Genomic DNA, 13,107 nt, shown 5'->3' on the forward strand with positions numbered 1-13,107 from the left:
AACTAATGTGTCTATATATACATATATTTTGAAAATTTTACCTAATTATTAATTTATAATATTGATGGGACCATATATTTGCGAAGGATTTTCAAAAAAATTATTATCTTATTATTTTATCGAAATATGTCTAAAATTACACTGGTCCCAACTTGGGACCGGAGAAATTTATTAATTTATAGAGATTATTAATTTATCGAGTATTAATTTATAGAGGTTTTACTGTAATTTACTAACACATTTTGTACTTTTCTCAACATAAAGTTTAGGAAATGAATTGCAATGCCAACAAATCAGTGATTCGTTCAATAATATTGCATTACATGGACACGTTTTGCACTAGTAACAATAATCTCTACTATTATTGCCTTTGTTGAACATTATTAGTTAATTAGCCAAGTCAAAATAATTAGATTAACATGTATCCCTTGTATTAGATAAAACTGTATCACTCATATCATTGTAAATTTCATAATATAAATTTATAAATTTGTATTATAAAAAGTCAAAACATTTATTAATCTACATTAGTCACATTTATGAATTTACATTAGTAATACTTATGTTTTTACTATCAAAATTTACGATTTCGAAGATTAATTGACTTGTCAAGAGAGCGTCCATACCGCCAAATACTTTTTTTTAGATCGGAGTTTTAAATTAAAGATTGAGTGTTAGTTCGGAGTCTTAAACTAAAGATTGAGTGTGTTATTCGTCTTTTACTCCGCTCTTTTATTTGTTTTGAAGATACTTTAAAGAAATTGAAGACTCTTACATGTCATGTATGTGGGTTAGTAATATAACTTGTATTATTTTATTTTATTTAACATCAAGAACTTGTATCCTTTTAAAATTTAATAAAAAAAAATTATGAAAAATATTAAATTTTAAGTGTAATTAGAAACTAAATTCGGAAATTGGAACATTTAAACGCGCACTCTTCTCTTATGACTCATTTCTTAACAAATCTAATACTCTCTCCATTCCTAAAAACTGATTTTTTTAGGTTTTTCACACATATTAAGAAAACATCTAAAAGTTAATGATAATTGCATTGATTTTTGTGATTCACAGTCTTTAGAATTCTAAACTAATAATATTTAATTATTTACTTTGAAATTTGTAACTCGTAATTAATAATGCACTTATAACTTAAAACAGTTTTCTTTTTGAAATAAAATTTTATTTCCTAGAAAAATCATTTTTTAGGAATAGAATGAATAATAATTACACCTTAAGATTTTCTTAAGAGACCATTAATAATGATGGTCGAAGCCTAAAAATAATTGTTAATAATACTAATTTAAGTCCTCATGTTCAAGTAATATGGGCTTTTCAGGCTCAATACTAACGGCCCATAAAAGTTTGCTTCAGCGCCTTAATCCGTCCGAGATCTCATTCATCGAGTCATCGTCTTCAAAACAAAACCCTAAAACCTCCATCAACGCCGGAGGAAGAAATTTTGTGTCCTTTACAATCGCAGCGATGAAGGAAGAAGAAGTAAACCGATGCCAGATTCAGAACTGGTATCCAAAATTCAAATCCTTAACCATCAAAACCAAATTTCTCAAATTGCCAGAGTCATTCATCAACTACCTCTCCGACGATTCTGGTCCGTTTCTTCTCCCTGATTCCGTAACACACGAAGACGCAATGCCCAATAGAGTCCACAATTTCGAAGAAGAAGACGATTTTCAAGTCTCCGAAGGTTCAGATGACGAAGCAGAGACGCCATTGAATCTCCCTTCTTTCCCAGAACTCGAAACAGAGATCAAGGAATCAATCGAAACCCTAGGCGGTACGGTTCTACCGAAGCTGAATTGGAGTGCACCAAAAGATGCAGCTTGGATTAGTCCATCGCAGAATCTTAGCTGCACTTGTTTCAATGAGATTGCTCTCTTGTTTCGTTCCTCAGACTCGTTGGTCCATGATCTCTGCAATGCTTATGATTCTTGTAGTGACAAAGTCTCTTCCAGGCCAGAAAGTTTCTACCTTGCGTTGAGAAAATGGTATCCTTCTTTAAAGCCTGAGATGGAGTTTAGATGCTTTGTGAAATCAAACGAGCTTGTTGGGATTTGCCAGCGTGAGGTTACTACATTTTACCCTATTCTTCTCAATGAGAAGGATTTGATCAAGGGGTTGATTGAAGAGTTCTTTGATGATAACATTAGGTTGGAGTTTGAATCAGAGAATTACGCTTTTGATGTTTATGTGACGAAGGAGAGGAGAGTTAAGCTAATTGATTTCAATACTTGGTGTGGTTCTACATTGCCATTGATGTATACATGGGAAGAACTTGAGAAGATTCATGGTGAATGTGATGAATTGGAATTGAGGATTGTTGAGAGCCGTCGCAGCGTGCTTCCTGGTTTGAAAACTGCTGTTCCTTATGATTATCTTGACGTCAGTTCTGGTAGTGGTTGGGATCAGGTTTTTAAGAAAGCTGAAGAGGAGCTTCGGAATGAAGTTGCTTGAGCTTTTTGGTCGAAGATGTGCTGTTACGAATCAAGAAGACTTCAAGATTCTTGGATGTTTGAAGACTAGACAATATTTCTTTGTATAATCGTAGTTGTGCCTACATCGATAAGTGTTGTCGTCCATTGTTGTTCTACGACTGTTTAGATCTGTTTTTGTCTTTGTATACAGTCTTTTCTTCTACAAAGAATTGTGTTGAGAGGCCAATTGTTGTGATTGGTTTCTCATTATCAAATTTGTGGCCATGTTACATGAATGTTGCATTAGTTTGTTTATGTCAGATCGGTACGATCCGGTTCGGTTTAAGACATTGACTAAATTGAAGCAAATACAAATAGAAACAAGAGCAAAAAAAAGAGGTTTAAGATCTTCAAATGATGAAGAACATTTGAGATTCTGAGGTGGTCTATGTTCTTTATATAACTCATAACCTTATTCTTCATCTTCAAGCTTAAGATTGATCTCTTCTTCATTTGGATCTTCGCAAGTGAATGAATTTTTCTTCTCTACGATAAACTGCGTTTGCTTCTTTCATTTGGATTTTTTTTTTTGTATCGTTAGTTCTAATCTCAAGAGAGTTAGATTGGTGGTACCTCTTTTCAGCGTTATTACATTCTGGGTTGGTCGCAATCAAAATTAGGTTAAATTTCAGCTCTTTCGAGGTTCCAGCTATTTTCAAAGGCGGCAGGGAACGATGCTCGGTCATAGGATCTCAAGATTCGGGTCTGCCATTGTGAAACAGCTCGCAAGAGGTATTATCTGCTTTAAATCGATTCTCTTTGATGCGTTTGCTACATTGATTTTTGATGAAGTTTCTAATCTCTCTTCGATTTCAAACTGCGTATGCGTATTAGAGTCGTTCATGAGTTTTGTGGAATTGATATAACATTTCAGAGAAGCTCACACAGTGTCTGCTCTTTATATTTCTTGATTTGGCAGAGGGATATTTATCAGCAACATATGGGACAAGGAATCTACAACGGTCTTATGGCCACTACTTGCCGTCTTTGGTTAGTCTTATCTTGTTCCCAATTTTTTTTTTTCTACTTGGTTACACTTTGCATTTGCAGGCATGATTGTGTTACTTCTTAGATGTATATATATACATTAATTCAAACTTTGAATAGTGTTCTTTGTTAGAAATTCACTATGTTATCTGGCTAGGTAGAAGCTTGTTGATAATAAGTCTTCATGAATGTCCTAAATGATTTCAGAATAATAAAATACAGCTTTTCAACGCTTGTTTCGTGTTATGATTCACTTAGTAACAATTTGAATGCGTCCAGTTATATACATGTATTCATGCTTTGCTTGTAACAGGAATCATTAGAAAGACTGAAAGAGTCCTGTGTTCGGTTCTGGCTCAAAGGCCTTAGCAAATGCTTAAGATTTCATGGCTAAAATTTTTTATGTGCTGTTACTATCTGGATGATTTTACTTCAAATCCTGGTTTCTGTTTTAATTTCCTCGTTGATGTTGAATCTTTTCCTATTTCTTCTTTCCAAAAGCCAATGGTACAGAGGCAAACTAGGACTTCTCAAGAAGCATTCTTCTTGAATAACCATAGGTTTTATACTGCTTCTGCCACTTCCTCGGATGAAACTGAAAAGTAAGTTTAAATCATGCGTGAAATTTTGTCAGCAAATTCTTAATTCTTGCATAGAATAATGTGCACATAAACATCATTTCAGGATTCAAGCAATATATTTAGCCTGATAGTTCTCAAAATCTTGTTTTTTAAAGGATAACCATTATCTTTGTCGATAAAGATGGGGAGGAAATTCCTGTTAAAGTCCCTATTGGAATGTCCGTGCTCGAAGCTGCTCATGAAAATGATATAGACCTCGAAGGCACATTCTTTTCTTCTCATTTCTTTAATGCTTCTTCTATTGATGTTTGTAAGATTGATTCCTCTATCGAATTGAGAAGTCACAGACTGCTTTTACTTTATCTCCAGGGGCTTGTGAGGCTTCTCTAGCATGTTCAACGTGTCATGTGATTGTGATGGTAAACATATATCCTCCATAATTAATAGATTGTCCTTTGTTTTTGCTTAAACCAGGATCTTGCTGATAAAATAACTTAAAATTGTATCTACAGGACACAGAATATTACAACAAACTTGAAGAACCAACAGATGAAGAGAATGATATGCTTGATCTTGCTTTTGGGCTCACAGAAACGTAAATTTCTTACTTAAGAAAAGAAAAGAAAGTTTGATTTGTTTACTTTTATATGAAAGTATCATATGTTCCCTGAAAATGTTTCAGGTCACGGCTGGGATGCCAAGTCATTGCAAGCCCAGAGCTAGATGGTGTCCGTTTGGCCATCCCGTCAGCCACAAGAAATTTCGCAGTTGATGGATTTGTTCCAAAACCTCATTAGTTTCGCAGAGTCTCGTCGAGATGAGGCATTAAAGTTCAAAGAGATGATTCATGTTTGGAAGTTCTATAAGAGTTTTGATGATTGTTTACTGAGAGGAAACAGTTTGATTAGATATTCTAGTTTTGATCTTTGGCATTTCTTGTTGTTGTCTGAGTCTGAAACAGAACAAGCTTCAGGAAAAGCATAAGGCTTGCTTTTTTTAATATTGCAGAATAAACTCAAAAAATTTAGACAAGGGAAGATGATCCAATCCACATCTTTTAAACTTTTCCAGAGTTTAGAAGTCGTACAAAGACAAACAGAAAAAGACATCATTACTAAAGGTTACATACCACAATGACGAATAAAGTCCATTGAATCTATGAGAAAAGAAGTTATAAACGAGTTTGAAAAGATATCACCTGCGTGAATCTGGTGCATCTAGAAAATCTGCATGTCATCGTAAGAATCAAACGGGTCATAGTCAGAATTGTCATCAACACCTGAGAGGTCATTGTAGTCATCATACTCATCATCTGACATCAGATCAATATCAGAGAAGCCATAAGGATATTCATCTTCTGATGAACCCATGTCGATAAACGCTGCATCAAATGGGTAATCATGAGTGGAGTCATTAGGGCGTCTCACAACTTTGACCCTCTCAGAACACCGTTTCTGCAGATCCCCAACAAGGTTAACGTTGAAACACCGTCGTAAATCAAGATGCTCTAGGCTTGGACAATTGTCAAGAATGGCAATTAAGCCGGTGTCTGATAATCCGTTCCCAAAAAGCTGAAGATGGCGAAGTCCAGGCATTGTTTCAGCGATTGCTAGAGCGTCATCATCATTCTCCTTTTGAGGGTGCCTATTTACCTTCAGTGTCTTCATATTTGGACAAGACTGGCCTATCGCTTTCAGAGACTCCCCTGAAAAAGAGCAGTATGACACCTCAAGGTCTTCAAGCAGTGGAAGATTCACAACTGCTTTTACAAAGGCATAGTCTGTTATATAAGAGCACCTTTTAAGTCTTAGGCTTCTCAGTTTACTCGACCTGCAAATAATTGTGTGTGACAAGTTAAAGAAAACAACATCTAAAAGATAGAGAAAGAAAATGATAAAGATACAGAAGATGTTCTTTCCAGCATCCATAAAACCTGAACCTAACCATTCAGACCCAAGAAGCATAAAAAACTTAGGTCATTGTTTACTACTCCAGCTTAGAATTCTGAGACAGTGTACTTTGCAATGCATATAACCCAATGTTCAAAAGTGAATTCATCTGATATATAGAATCATAAGAATGAACACACAAAAATCCTCAAATTCCCCAATTCTCATTTACGACCATCCTAACCCTAAAACTCACATAAACCACATAGAGCGAGTTAAACCAAATCAACCTCAAATCTCTAAACAAAAATTGAAATTTTCCAATTGAAGAAAAACAAAAATTGGCGAGAGAACCTATCGGCGATGTAGATGAGGAGATCGTCAGAACCAATGTTCCAAAGATCAATTTCAATTAAGCCTCCCTGGCTACGATCAACTGCATGACGGCACATGATGTCGAGATCGCATTTCATGTCTTCCACGTCTCCATGGTTATGCATGTCAATTTTACGCCACATCGAAGGGTCTTTACAAACGCGACGCCACGACCTGCAAACTTTCTGAGCGTTCTCCAGTATCTCAATCGCGCCGAGACGGTGCAGAATCGATGACGTCAGTTCCGGCGGAAGCTCCGCCCAGTTTCTGTATTCTCCGACATCAATCGCCGGAGGCGAAGACGACGAAGCCATTATTTGGTATCGGAAACGTCAAAATCCCACTAAACAAAGAGACTGAAGTAGTTTTTTCAAGAAATTTCAACTAGGTCCTCATTGTATCACATATTTACGAAACTCATTTGGACCAAGCCTACTTAAATCTTGGGCCTGGGCCTATTACTAAACTCATCCGTGCTTTGCAACAGAAATAACAAAAGAAATTGCAAGTACGCGCTCAAAATGTTTTGAAAAAAGTTCAAAGGAAATTAGATTTAGGATCCTGAAGCTATGAAGTACAGACATAGAAAACAGAGCGAGAAAAGAGAAGACATGAACGAGTTCATAATTTGAAAAGACCAACAAAAACAACATGTTCTCTGCAATGTTCAGAAAGATTCAATATCTAGTAGACTAGTACCGAGGGTCGGGTTCGAGTTCGGATTTCGGATACGGTTAACCTCCCCAGGCCAGTAAGTCGCCTATAACGTCGCCCATAAGGTCATCCCCGGCCATAATGTCATAGTGGCCATATAAATAGGGTACAAAACCATCTGAATGCGTAAGAAGACCACTGGATTCAAATGGGCAATCAGCGGTTGAGTCATCGGGGCCTCTCAAATCTTTGATCCTCTCAAAACATCGCTTCATGAGATCCCCAACAAGGGTCACGTTGGAACATTGACGTAAATCAAGGTATTCCAGGTGAGGACAACGGTCAAGCATGGCGCTCAAGCCCGTGTTGGTCAGTGCGTTCCCTAAAAGCTGGAGGTGTCGTAGCTCAGGCATGCTTTCTGCAATTGCTATGGCATTACGATCACACATATCCATTGAAAACTCGATGCGAGGACGGCGGTTTAGCTTCAATGTCTTCAGATGTGGACATGACTGGCCTACAACACTCAGACACTCTCCTGAAACTGAGCAGAATGAGACCTCGAGGTCTTCAAGCAATGGAAGTTTCACAATTGCGTTGGCAACTCCCTTATCTGTTATTGGAAGGCATCTTACAAGTCTAAGACTTCTCAGATTACTTGACCTGCGGATTATTGTGAGTAAAAGTTTAAAACATAACCTAAGATAGAGAAAAAGTAGAAGAAAGACAAAATGCAAAAGATCTTTTTAATTTACAGCACATGAAGAACCAGAAGCCAAAGATTTAAAATCAAAGTAGATGTTTTCCCACTCCAAACTCCAAAGATCAAAAGGTAAAGCATTCATAAACGTGAAAAAAAGGACCATGTAGAAGAAAACAACAAATTTAACCCTATCGAGAACAACACAAACATTAACAAAAACCACTGATTCAACATATTACCAAGCAATTCAATTCAATGTCAAAAAGAGCTTTCATCAGAGATTCAGTATAAGAAAAGAGAAGATAATTACGATATAATGACAAAAAGAGTGAACACAGAATCCTCCAAACACAATCATCATAAGCTAAACAATAATTTCCCCCAATTCTCACAAAAATTGTTCTGAAACCCTAGAACTAGCATAACCCGATACAACGAATGAAATCAAAGCAACCACAGTTCTCTAAAACCAAGATTCGAGAGATATTGAGTTACAGGGAGAGAGAGAGAGAACCTATCGGCTATGTAATCGAGGAGCCCATCAGTACCGAAGTGATGAATGGCGATCTCAACCAACCCGCCCTGGCTACGATCAACTGCGTGACGGCACATGCCCTCGAGGTCGTACTTGACGCTTTCCGAGTCTCCGCCCTTGTCTATCTCAATCTTTCGCCACATCGAAGGGTCTTTACAAACGCGATGCCACGATTTACACACTTTCTGAGCGTTTTCAAGAATCTCAATCGCGCCAAGTCGTTGCAGGATCGATGACGTAAGATCCGGCGGAAGCTCCGCCCAATTTCTATATTCTTTGTCCTTCATCGCCGGAGGTAAACACAGAGACGATGGCTAAGGAGAAACAAAAGGAAAACGGATATGGAGAAGAGGAAAAGTAAAGTAGCCCACAGGATTGTAGTTTCAAAATTTTCGTTTCCGTCACTAATAAATTACAATTTTTTTTCTTTTTCTCGGGCAACTTATCTTAATTACAATTAGGCCCTCATAGCGATAAATATTTTGCGATATTAGTTCGGGCCATCAAGTGCAATAATAAAAATAAATATTTTGGGCTTAGGCCCATTATTTTGTTTCTTAGTAAGAACCTGGATGTGGCGTAGGCTGTGCATGCTAATGGGCTTATAACTTGAGTTGTTTAGCTTCAATGTATTTAGCTGTGGGCAAGTGTGGCCTTTAGACCATGGGCAATGGTGTATTTAGGCCCAGTCCCACATCCAAAAGAAAAAAAAAAAAAAACAAAATTTGAGGCGGGACGTATTCAGAAACGGGACGGTCTTTCCTCTTGTTTACCACTATTTGCGGGTCCTACTGACACGTGGCGGCTTGCGATTGATTGTTTTTATGTGTTTTTTTAATTAAAAAAAATCGCAAAGAAAAAAGTGAAAAAAAAAAAATTGGGACAAAAATGGGTCCTAACTCCTAAGTGGATGCCCTTACAACTTTCAAATTCAGTGATAAACATAATAGCGTGATGAGACCTCGAGGGTTTAATTTCAAGCAATGGAAATTTTGCGATTGCCTTCACAAGTCCTTTGTCCGATGTACTAAATGGACAGTACCTTCCTAGTCCAAGACTTCTCAGATTCCTTGATCTGCAAATAATGGTGTGAGTCAACATAAATCATAAAGTAAGAAGAAGAACAACAATAAAAAAAAATTGGATCATACTACCAATCTCTAATCATCTCAGAAGCATGTAAACTCAAAAACGTGTTACAACTTACGAGCAATGCGTTTGTTTTGATTAAGACGATGGACTAGTTCATGACTGAAAAGATCAAACTTTAATTAAGGAAGTCTATAGTAAGCGTCATATAATTAAGATGATACTAACACTATACCCTATAATAGGATTTCCAAACATAGAAAACGTAAAGTACATATAACTGAATATCCAAAAAGTGCATTCATAGCAGATCCAGTAAAATTGGAAAAAATTAACGGCAACATAATAAGTGGAGTTTGTATTACAATAAATTTAAAAGAAAAATATAGAGTAATGTATGAGATTGCAGTTGCACATATATGAATAGTTAAACTTAATGAATGATTTGAATACTAGTAAGGTTTATTGCACATGGTTATAAAACGGACATTGAAGTCAACACACGCTCCAACAAGTTCAATATAAAGTAAGGACACTGCAACAACGAATGTAGAGAAAAAAAAAAGGAGACATGAATTACAATTTCATATGTTGGCAAGACCAGCATACATATACAACATGTTTCTGATATATAGTTACTAGAACCTTAGAAATCATAGTCAACCTCAATATGTAATCACCACCAGTCGACCATATATATATTTCCCTAGTCTCATCTGAATCATAATTGACAAAATTGGTATATATGGGTAATCAGCGGCTGAGTAATTTTGGAGCGATTAGAATCTTTGATTCTATTAAAACATCGTTTCTCTAGATCACGGACAAGGTCAATGATGAAAAACTTACGTAAATCAAAGTGTTCCATGAGATTGTTGTCAAGAATGGCGTTTAAGCCACTTTTAATCTTGCTCTCAAGAAGCTGGAGGTGGCTTAGTTCAAGCATGCTTTCACCAATACTAATGCATGATCATCGTTAACTTTTAAGCGAGAAGGCATGTAACCAAAGCAATTAAGCTTGAATGTATTAAACCGTGGACATGAATGACCTTTAACTTTAAAGTTTAGCTATGTCCATGAGTGTATGACAGGTACACTTAGAGTACTGGTAGTTTAGGTACTACATTCACAAGTTGTTTTTGGCAACATTAGATAGTACATAAGAAGTCCAACGCTTCTTAAGTTACTTGATTAGACAAATAATTCGCTAAACCATAAACTACGAAAAAAAATTCATAGTATGACAAGTAAACTCAGAGTATATATATTATGATATTTGTTGGCACCATGAAGTATAATAGCAGAAATAGTCTCATAATAAAAATCAGCCATATTTTTCGCAACTTACACTCACATAATCAAAGCTTAAAAGTTTAAAGGATATAAGGAAATTGAAACTACCAAGTACTAACAAATAGAAAAGATGAGACATGAACGAGTTCATAAGTTGACAAGACCAACAAAAGCAATGTTTAGAGAGATTCAATACCTAGTCCCGATAATAGTCCCGGTACCAACTAAGTCATAGCAGACTCCATGTTGTTAATACTATCTAGATATAGTATTAGTTATCATCTGAGTCGTCATCAGATGACGAGTACTCAAAATCAGAACTGAGAAAAATGATATTATATGGATAATCATCACTTAAGTCGCTCGGGCGTCTGAACTCTTTCATCCTCTCGAAGCATTGTTTCTCAAGATCTTCGCCAATATGGAAACACTTTCTTATGTCAAGGTGTTTCAAGCAAGGACAACCGTCAAGAATGGCCTTCAAGCCATCTTCAGTTAATCTGTCCCCAAGAAGCTGGAGGTGGCGTAACTCGGACATGCTTTCAGCGATTGCTAAGGCGAAATCATCATCACCTTTGATGATACCAAACCCACGTATTCTGACGTGAAAGGACGCCGAGGAGTTTAGCTTCAATGTATGTAGCTGTGGGCAAGCCTCGCCTATAGCTTGCAGATTCAATCTTAAACATGTGTGTGAGACCTCGAGGGTTTCAAGCAATGGTAGTTTTTCAAGTGCGTTCACAAGTCCTCTGTTCGTCACAGCTGTATAGAATACTTGAAGTCCAAGACTTCTCAGATCCCTTGATCTGCAAAAAATTGGGTGTCGAGTTAAAATCATAAACTAAGAAGAATAAGAGGGATGAGAAATTCTCAAGTACTAATTAACTTAGAAGCATGTAAAAATAAGAAAAGCAAGGCGTTTGGGACGACAATTATATTGGTCAAAAAAAGAATATGTAGTGATGCTTTAAAGCAAGTCTATGATCAGGTTGTATAAGCTGATGATATTCTCACATATGCTCTTAAATAACCTAACTACAATTAATGACAAAGGCAAACGCATAGTACGTACATTAAAAAAAAAAAAAAGGAGTTTAATATACATTCTCGAGTAAAAACTAAATGAGTAACCAAAGTTCATTACTGTAGCGAATCATCAGATCCAGTAAAAGGATAAAGATGTGCTAAAAATTAATAAATAAGTAATAATTAAACAAAAAATAACGAATATAAGTCAAAGAAAAATTTGCCCTAATCATCACCAGATAAAACAAAGGAACAAACACATTTCAGATATGTCTTTATCAGTCAAAATATAAATACTCGGACATATTGTGTCTAACTATTTACAGACAGTGAAAGCAAAGAAAAGCCATGAAATGAAACCGTTTAAACTTAGCGCCTACTTGAGATCAGTGTAAGGGATAGAGAGATCAAGAGGTACCTATCGGCGATGTAGTTGAGGAGAGAATCGGTGGCGAAGCTCTCAAGGTGGATCTCACGCAAGCCGCCCTGGCTGAGATCAACAGCGTGACGGCACAAGATATCGAAATCCAAATCTTCCATCTCGCGGTTCCCCAGGTCTCGCAAGTCGATCTTCTTCCACATCGAAGGGTCCTTACAGATGCGTCGCCACGGTGTGCACACCTTCTGAGCATTTTCAAGTATATCAACTGCACCAAGTCGGCCCAGGATCAGAGACGTCAACTCCGAAGGAAGCTCCGCCCAGTTCCTTCGCTCTCCTTTCTTCAGCGGAGGCTCTAAAGCAGACAACGGCGTAGAGGAGGAGGAAGACATTTTTGAGGGTAAACAAAAGAAAATAGGGTTTTCAAATCAGTGAAATAAGAAGTGAAGTAGTAGTGTCCGAACCCTTTACGGCTCCTGTCTTTTATAATCATATTAGGTTTACGTAGGGATTATGTGTATGCGGTACTAATTCATGCCACGTATTACAATTAGGCTCTCAAATTTGATACAGCGAGTAACACTCACTCACGCGCTAATTTGATTCTTTTCTAATTACGCAAAATATATTTGCCACCACAAACGTATCTTTGACCCATCCGAGTTTAGAAGGTAATCAAAAAAATCGTGGAATATACTCTTTCCTATTTCGGTAAAATATATAATTTGGTTTGATAATGCTTATTTTTAAAAATTTGCAGGATCTTATTTCAAAAATTTTAAAATTTTGGTTGCGGGAAAAATTCTCAAAATCCGTCGGTTTTCCGTCGGTAATTTCCGACGAGATATGGTATGTTTAGGGTAAGTTTAGGGTATAAACCCTTATTTTCATAATTTCTAATGGATTAGTGTGTATATGATCCTTAATATACATTAAAACAAAGTGTAGTGTAAAAACATATTTTATAGATACAATATATGAAAACAGTTATTGAGATACAAAATTCAAATACTAATCCATAATATCTAATAAACCATCATAAGTTGTTTTGGTGAAACATCCTTATTTTGTTTAGACACAAATTTTAATGGATTTTGGTAC

At 36.5% G+C, this 13,107-nt stretch overlaps 5 protein-coding genes across 5 annotated transcripts; 2 read left to right on the plus strand and 3 right to left on the minus strand.

The window, feature by feature from the left end:
- Positions 1-1,406: 1,406 nt before the first annotated feature.
- Positions 1,407-2,750, plus strand: LOC17882179 (cell division cycle protein 123 homolog). The gene has a single exon (XM_006287872.2). It carries the CDS (start codon positions 1,486-1,488, stop codon positions 2,473-2,475), a length of 990 nt encoding a protein of 329 aa, XP_006287934.2. The 5' UTR covers positions 1,407-1,485; the 3' UTR covers positions 2,476-2,750.
- A 124-nt stretch (positions 2,751-2,874) lies between these two features.
- LOC17881445 (adrenodoxin-like protein 1, mitochondrial) lies at positions 2,875-5,095 on the plus strand. The gene is made up of 7 exons (XM_006288649.2): positions 2,875-3,227; positions 3,415-3,485; positions 3,984-4,084; positions 4,219-4,325; positions 4,433-4,482; positions 4,576-4,658; positions 4,746-5,095. Exons 1-7 carry the CDS (start codon positions 3,170-3,172, stop codon positions 4,858-4,860), a joined length of 585 nt encoding a protein of 194 aa, XP_006288711.1. The 5' UTR covers positions 2,875-3,169; the 3' UTR covers positions 4,861-5,095.
- A 7-nt stretch (positions 5,096-5,102) lies between these two features.
- On the minus strand, positions 5,103-6,692 carry LOC17883561 (F-box protein SKIP19). Its single transcript, XM_006288190.2, has 2 exons — positions 6,307-6,692; positions 5,103-5,893 (listed from the first exon to the last, which is right to left on the minus strand). The coding sequence occupies exons 1-2, from the start codon at positions 6,639-6,641 to the stop codon at positions 5,281-5,283; spliced, it is 948 nt and encodes a 315-aa protein (XP_006288252.1). The 5' UTR covers positions 6,642-6,692; the 3' UTR covers positions 5,103-5,280.
- Positions 6,693-6,849: 157 nt separating this feature from the next.
- Positions 6,850-8,597, minus strand: LOC17882421 (putative F-box/LRR-repeat protein 23). Its single transcript, XM_006288286.2, has 2 exons — positions 8,199-8,597; positions 6,850-7,644 (listed from the first exon to the last, which is right to left on the minus strand). Exons 1-2 carry the CDS (start codon positions 8,504-8,506, stop codon positions 7,062-7,064), a joined length of 891 nt encoding a protein of 296 aa, XP_006288348.1. The 5' UTR covers positions 8,507-8,597; the 3' UTR covers positions 6,850-7,061.
- Positions 8,598-10,872: 2,275 nt separating this feature from the next.
- Positions 10,873-12,704, minus strand: LOC17881455 (putative F-box/LRR-repeat protein 21). The gene is made up of 2 exons (XM_006289607.2): positions 12,046-12,704; positions 10,873-11,407 (listed from the first exon to the last, which is right to left on the minus strand). The coding sequence occupies exons 1-2, from the start codon at positions 12,396-12,398 to the stop codon at positions 10,873-10,875; spliced, it is 888 nt and encodes a 295-aa protein (XP_006289669.1). The 5' UTR covers positions 12,399-12,704.
- Between the last annotated feature and the right edge of the window lie 403 nt (positions 12,705-13,107).

This window comes from Capsella rubella, unplaced genomic scaffold (assembly GCF_000375325.1).
Source record: "Capsella rubella cultivar Monte Gargano unplaced genomic scaffold, Caprub1_0 scaffold_6, whole genome shotgun sequence".
NCBI lineage: Eukaryota > Viridiplantae > Streptophyta > Magnoliopsida > Brassicales > Brassicaceae > Capsella > Capsella rubella.

Coding starts and splice junctions, on each gene's coding strand:
- LOC17882179 (XM_006287872.2), top strand. CDS start 1,486: ATGAAGGAAGAAGAAGTAAACCGATGCCAGATTCAGAACTGGTATCCA.
- LOC17881445 (XM_006288649.2), top strand. CDS start 3,170: ATGCTCGGTCATAGGATCTCAAGATTCGGGTCTGCCATTGTGAAACAG. Junction 3,486..3,983: donor GCCACTACTTGCCGTCTTTG/GTTAGTCTTATC, acceptor TCTTTCCAAAAG/CCAATGGTACAGAGGCAAAC. Junction 4,659..4,745: donor GCTTTTGGGCTCACAGAAAC/GTAAATTTCTTA, acceptor AAAATGTTTCAG/GTCACGGCTGGGATGCCAAG.
- LOC17883561 (XM_006288190.2), bottom strand. CDS start 6,641: ATGGCTTCGTCGTCTTCGCCTCCGGCGATTGATGTCGGAGAATACAGA. Junction 5,894..6,306: donor CTCATCTACATCGCCGATAG/GTTCTCTCGCCA, acceptor AATTATTTGCAG/GTCGAGTAAACTGAGAAGCC.
- LOC17882421 (XM_006288286.2), bottom strand. CDS start 8,506: ATGAAGGACAAAGAATATAGAAATTGGGCGGAGCTTCCGCCGGATCTT. Junction 7,645..8,198: donor CTCGATTACATAGCCGATAG/GTTCTCTCTCTC, acceptor AATAATCCGCAG/GTCAAGTAATCTGAGAAGTC.
- LOC17881455 (XM_006289607.2), bottom strand. CDS start 12,398: ATGTCTTCCTCCTCCTCTACGCCGTTGTCTGCTTTAGAGCCTCCGCTG. Junction 11,408..12,045: donor CTCAACTACATCGCCGATAG/GTACCTCTTGAT, acceptor AATTTTTTGCAG/ATCAAGGGATCTGAGAAGTC.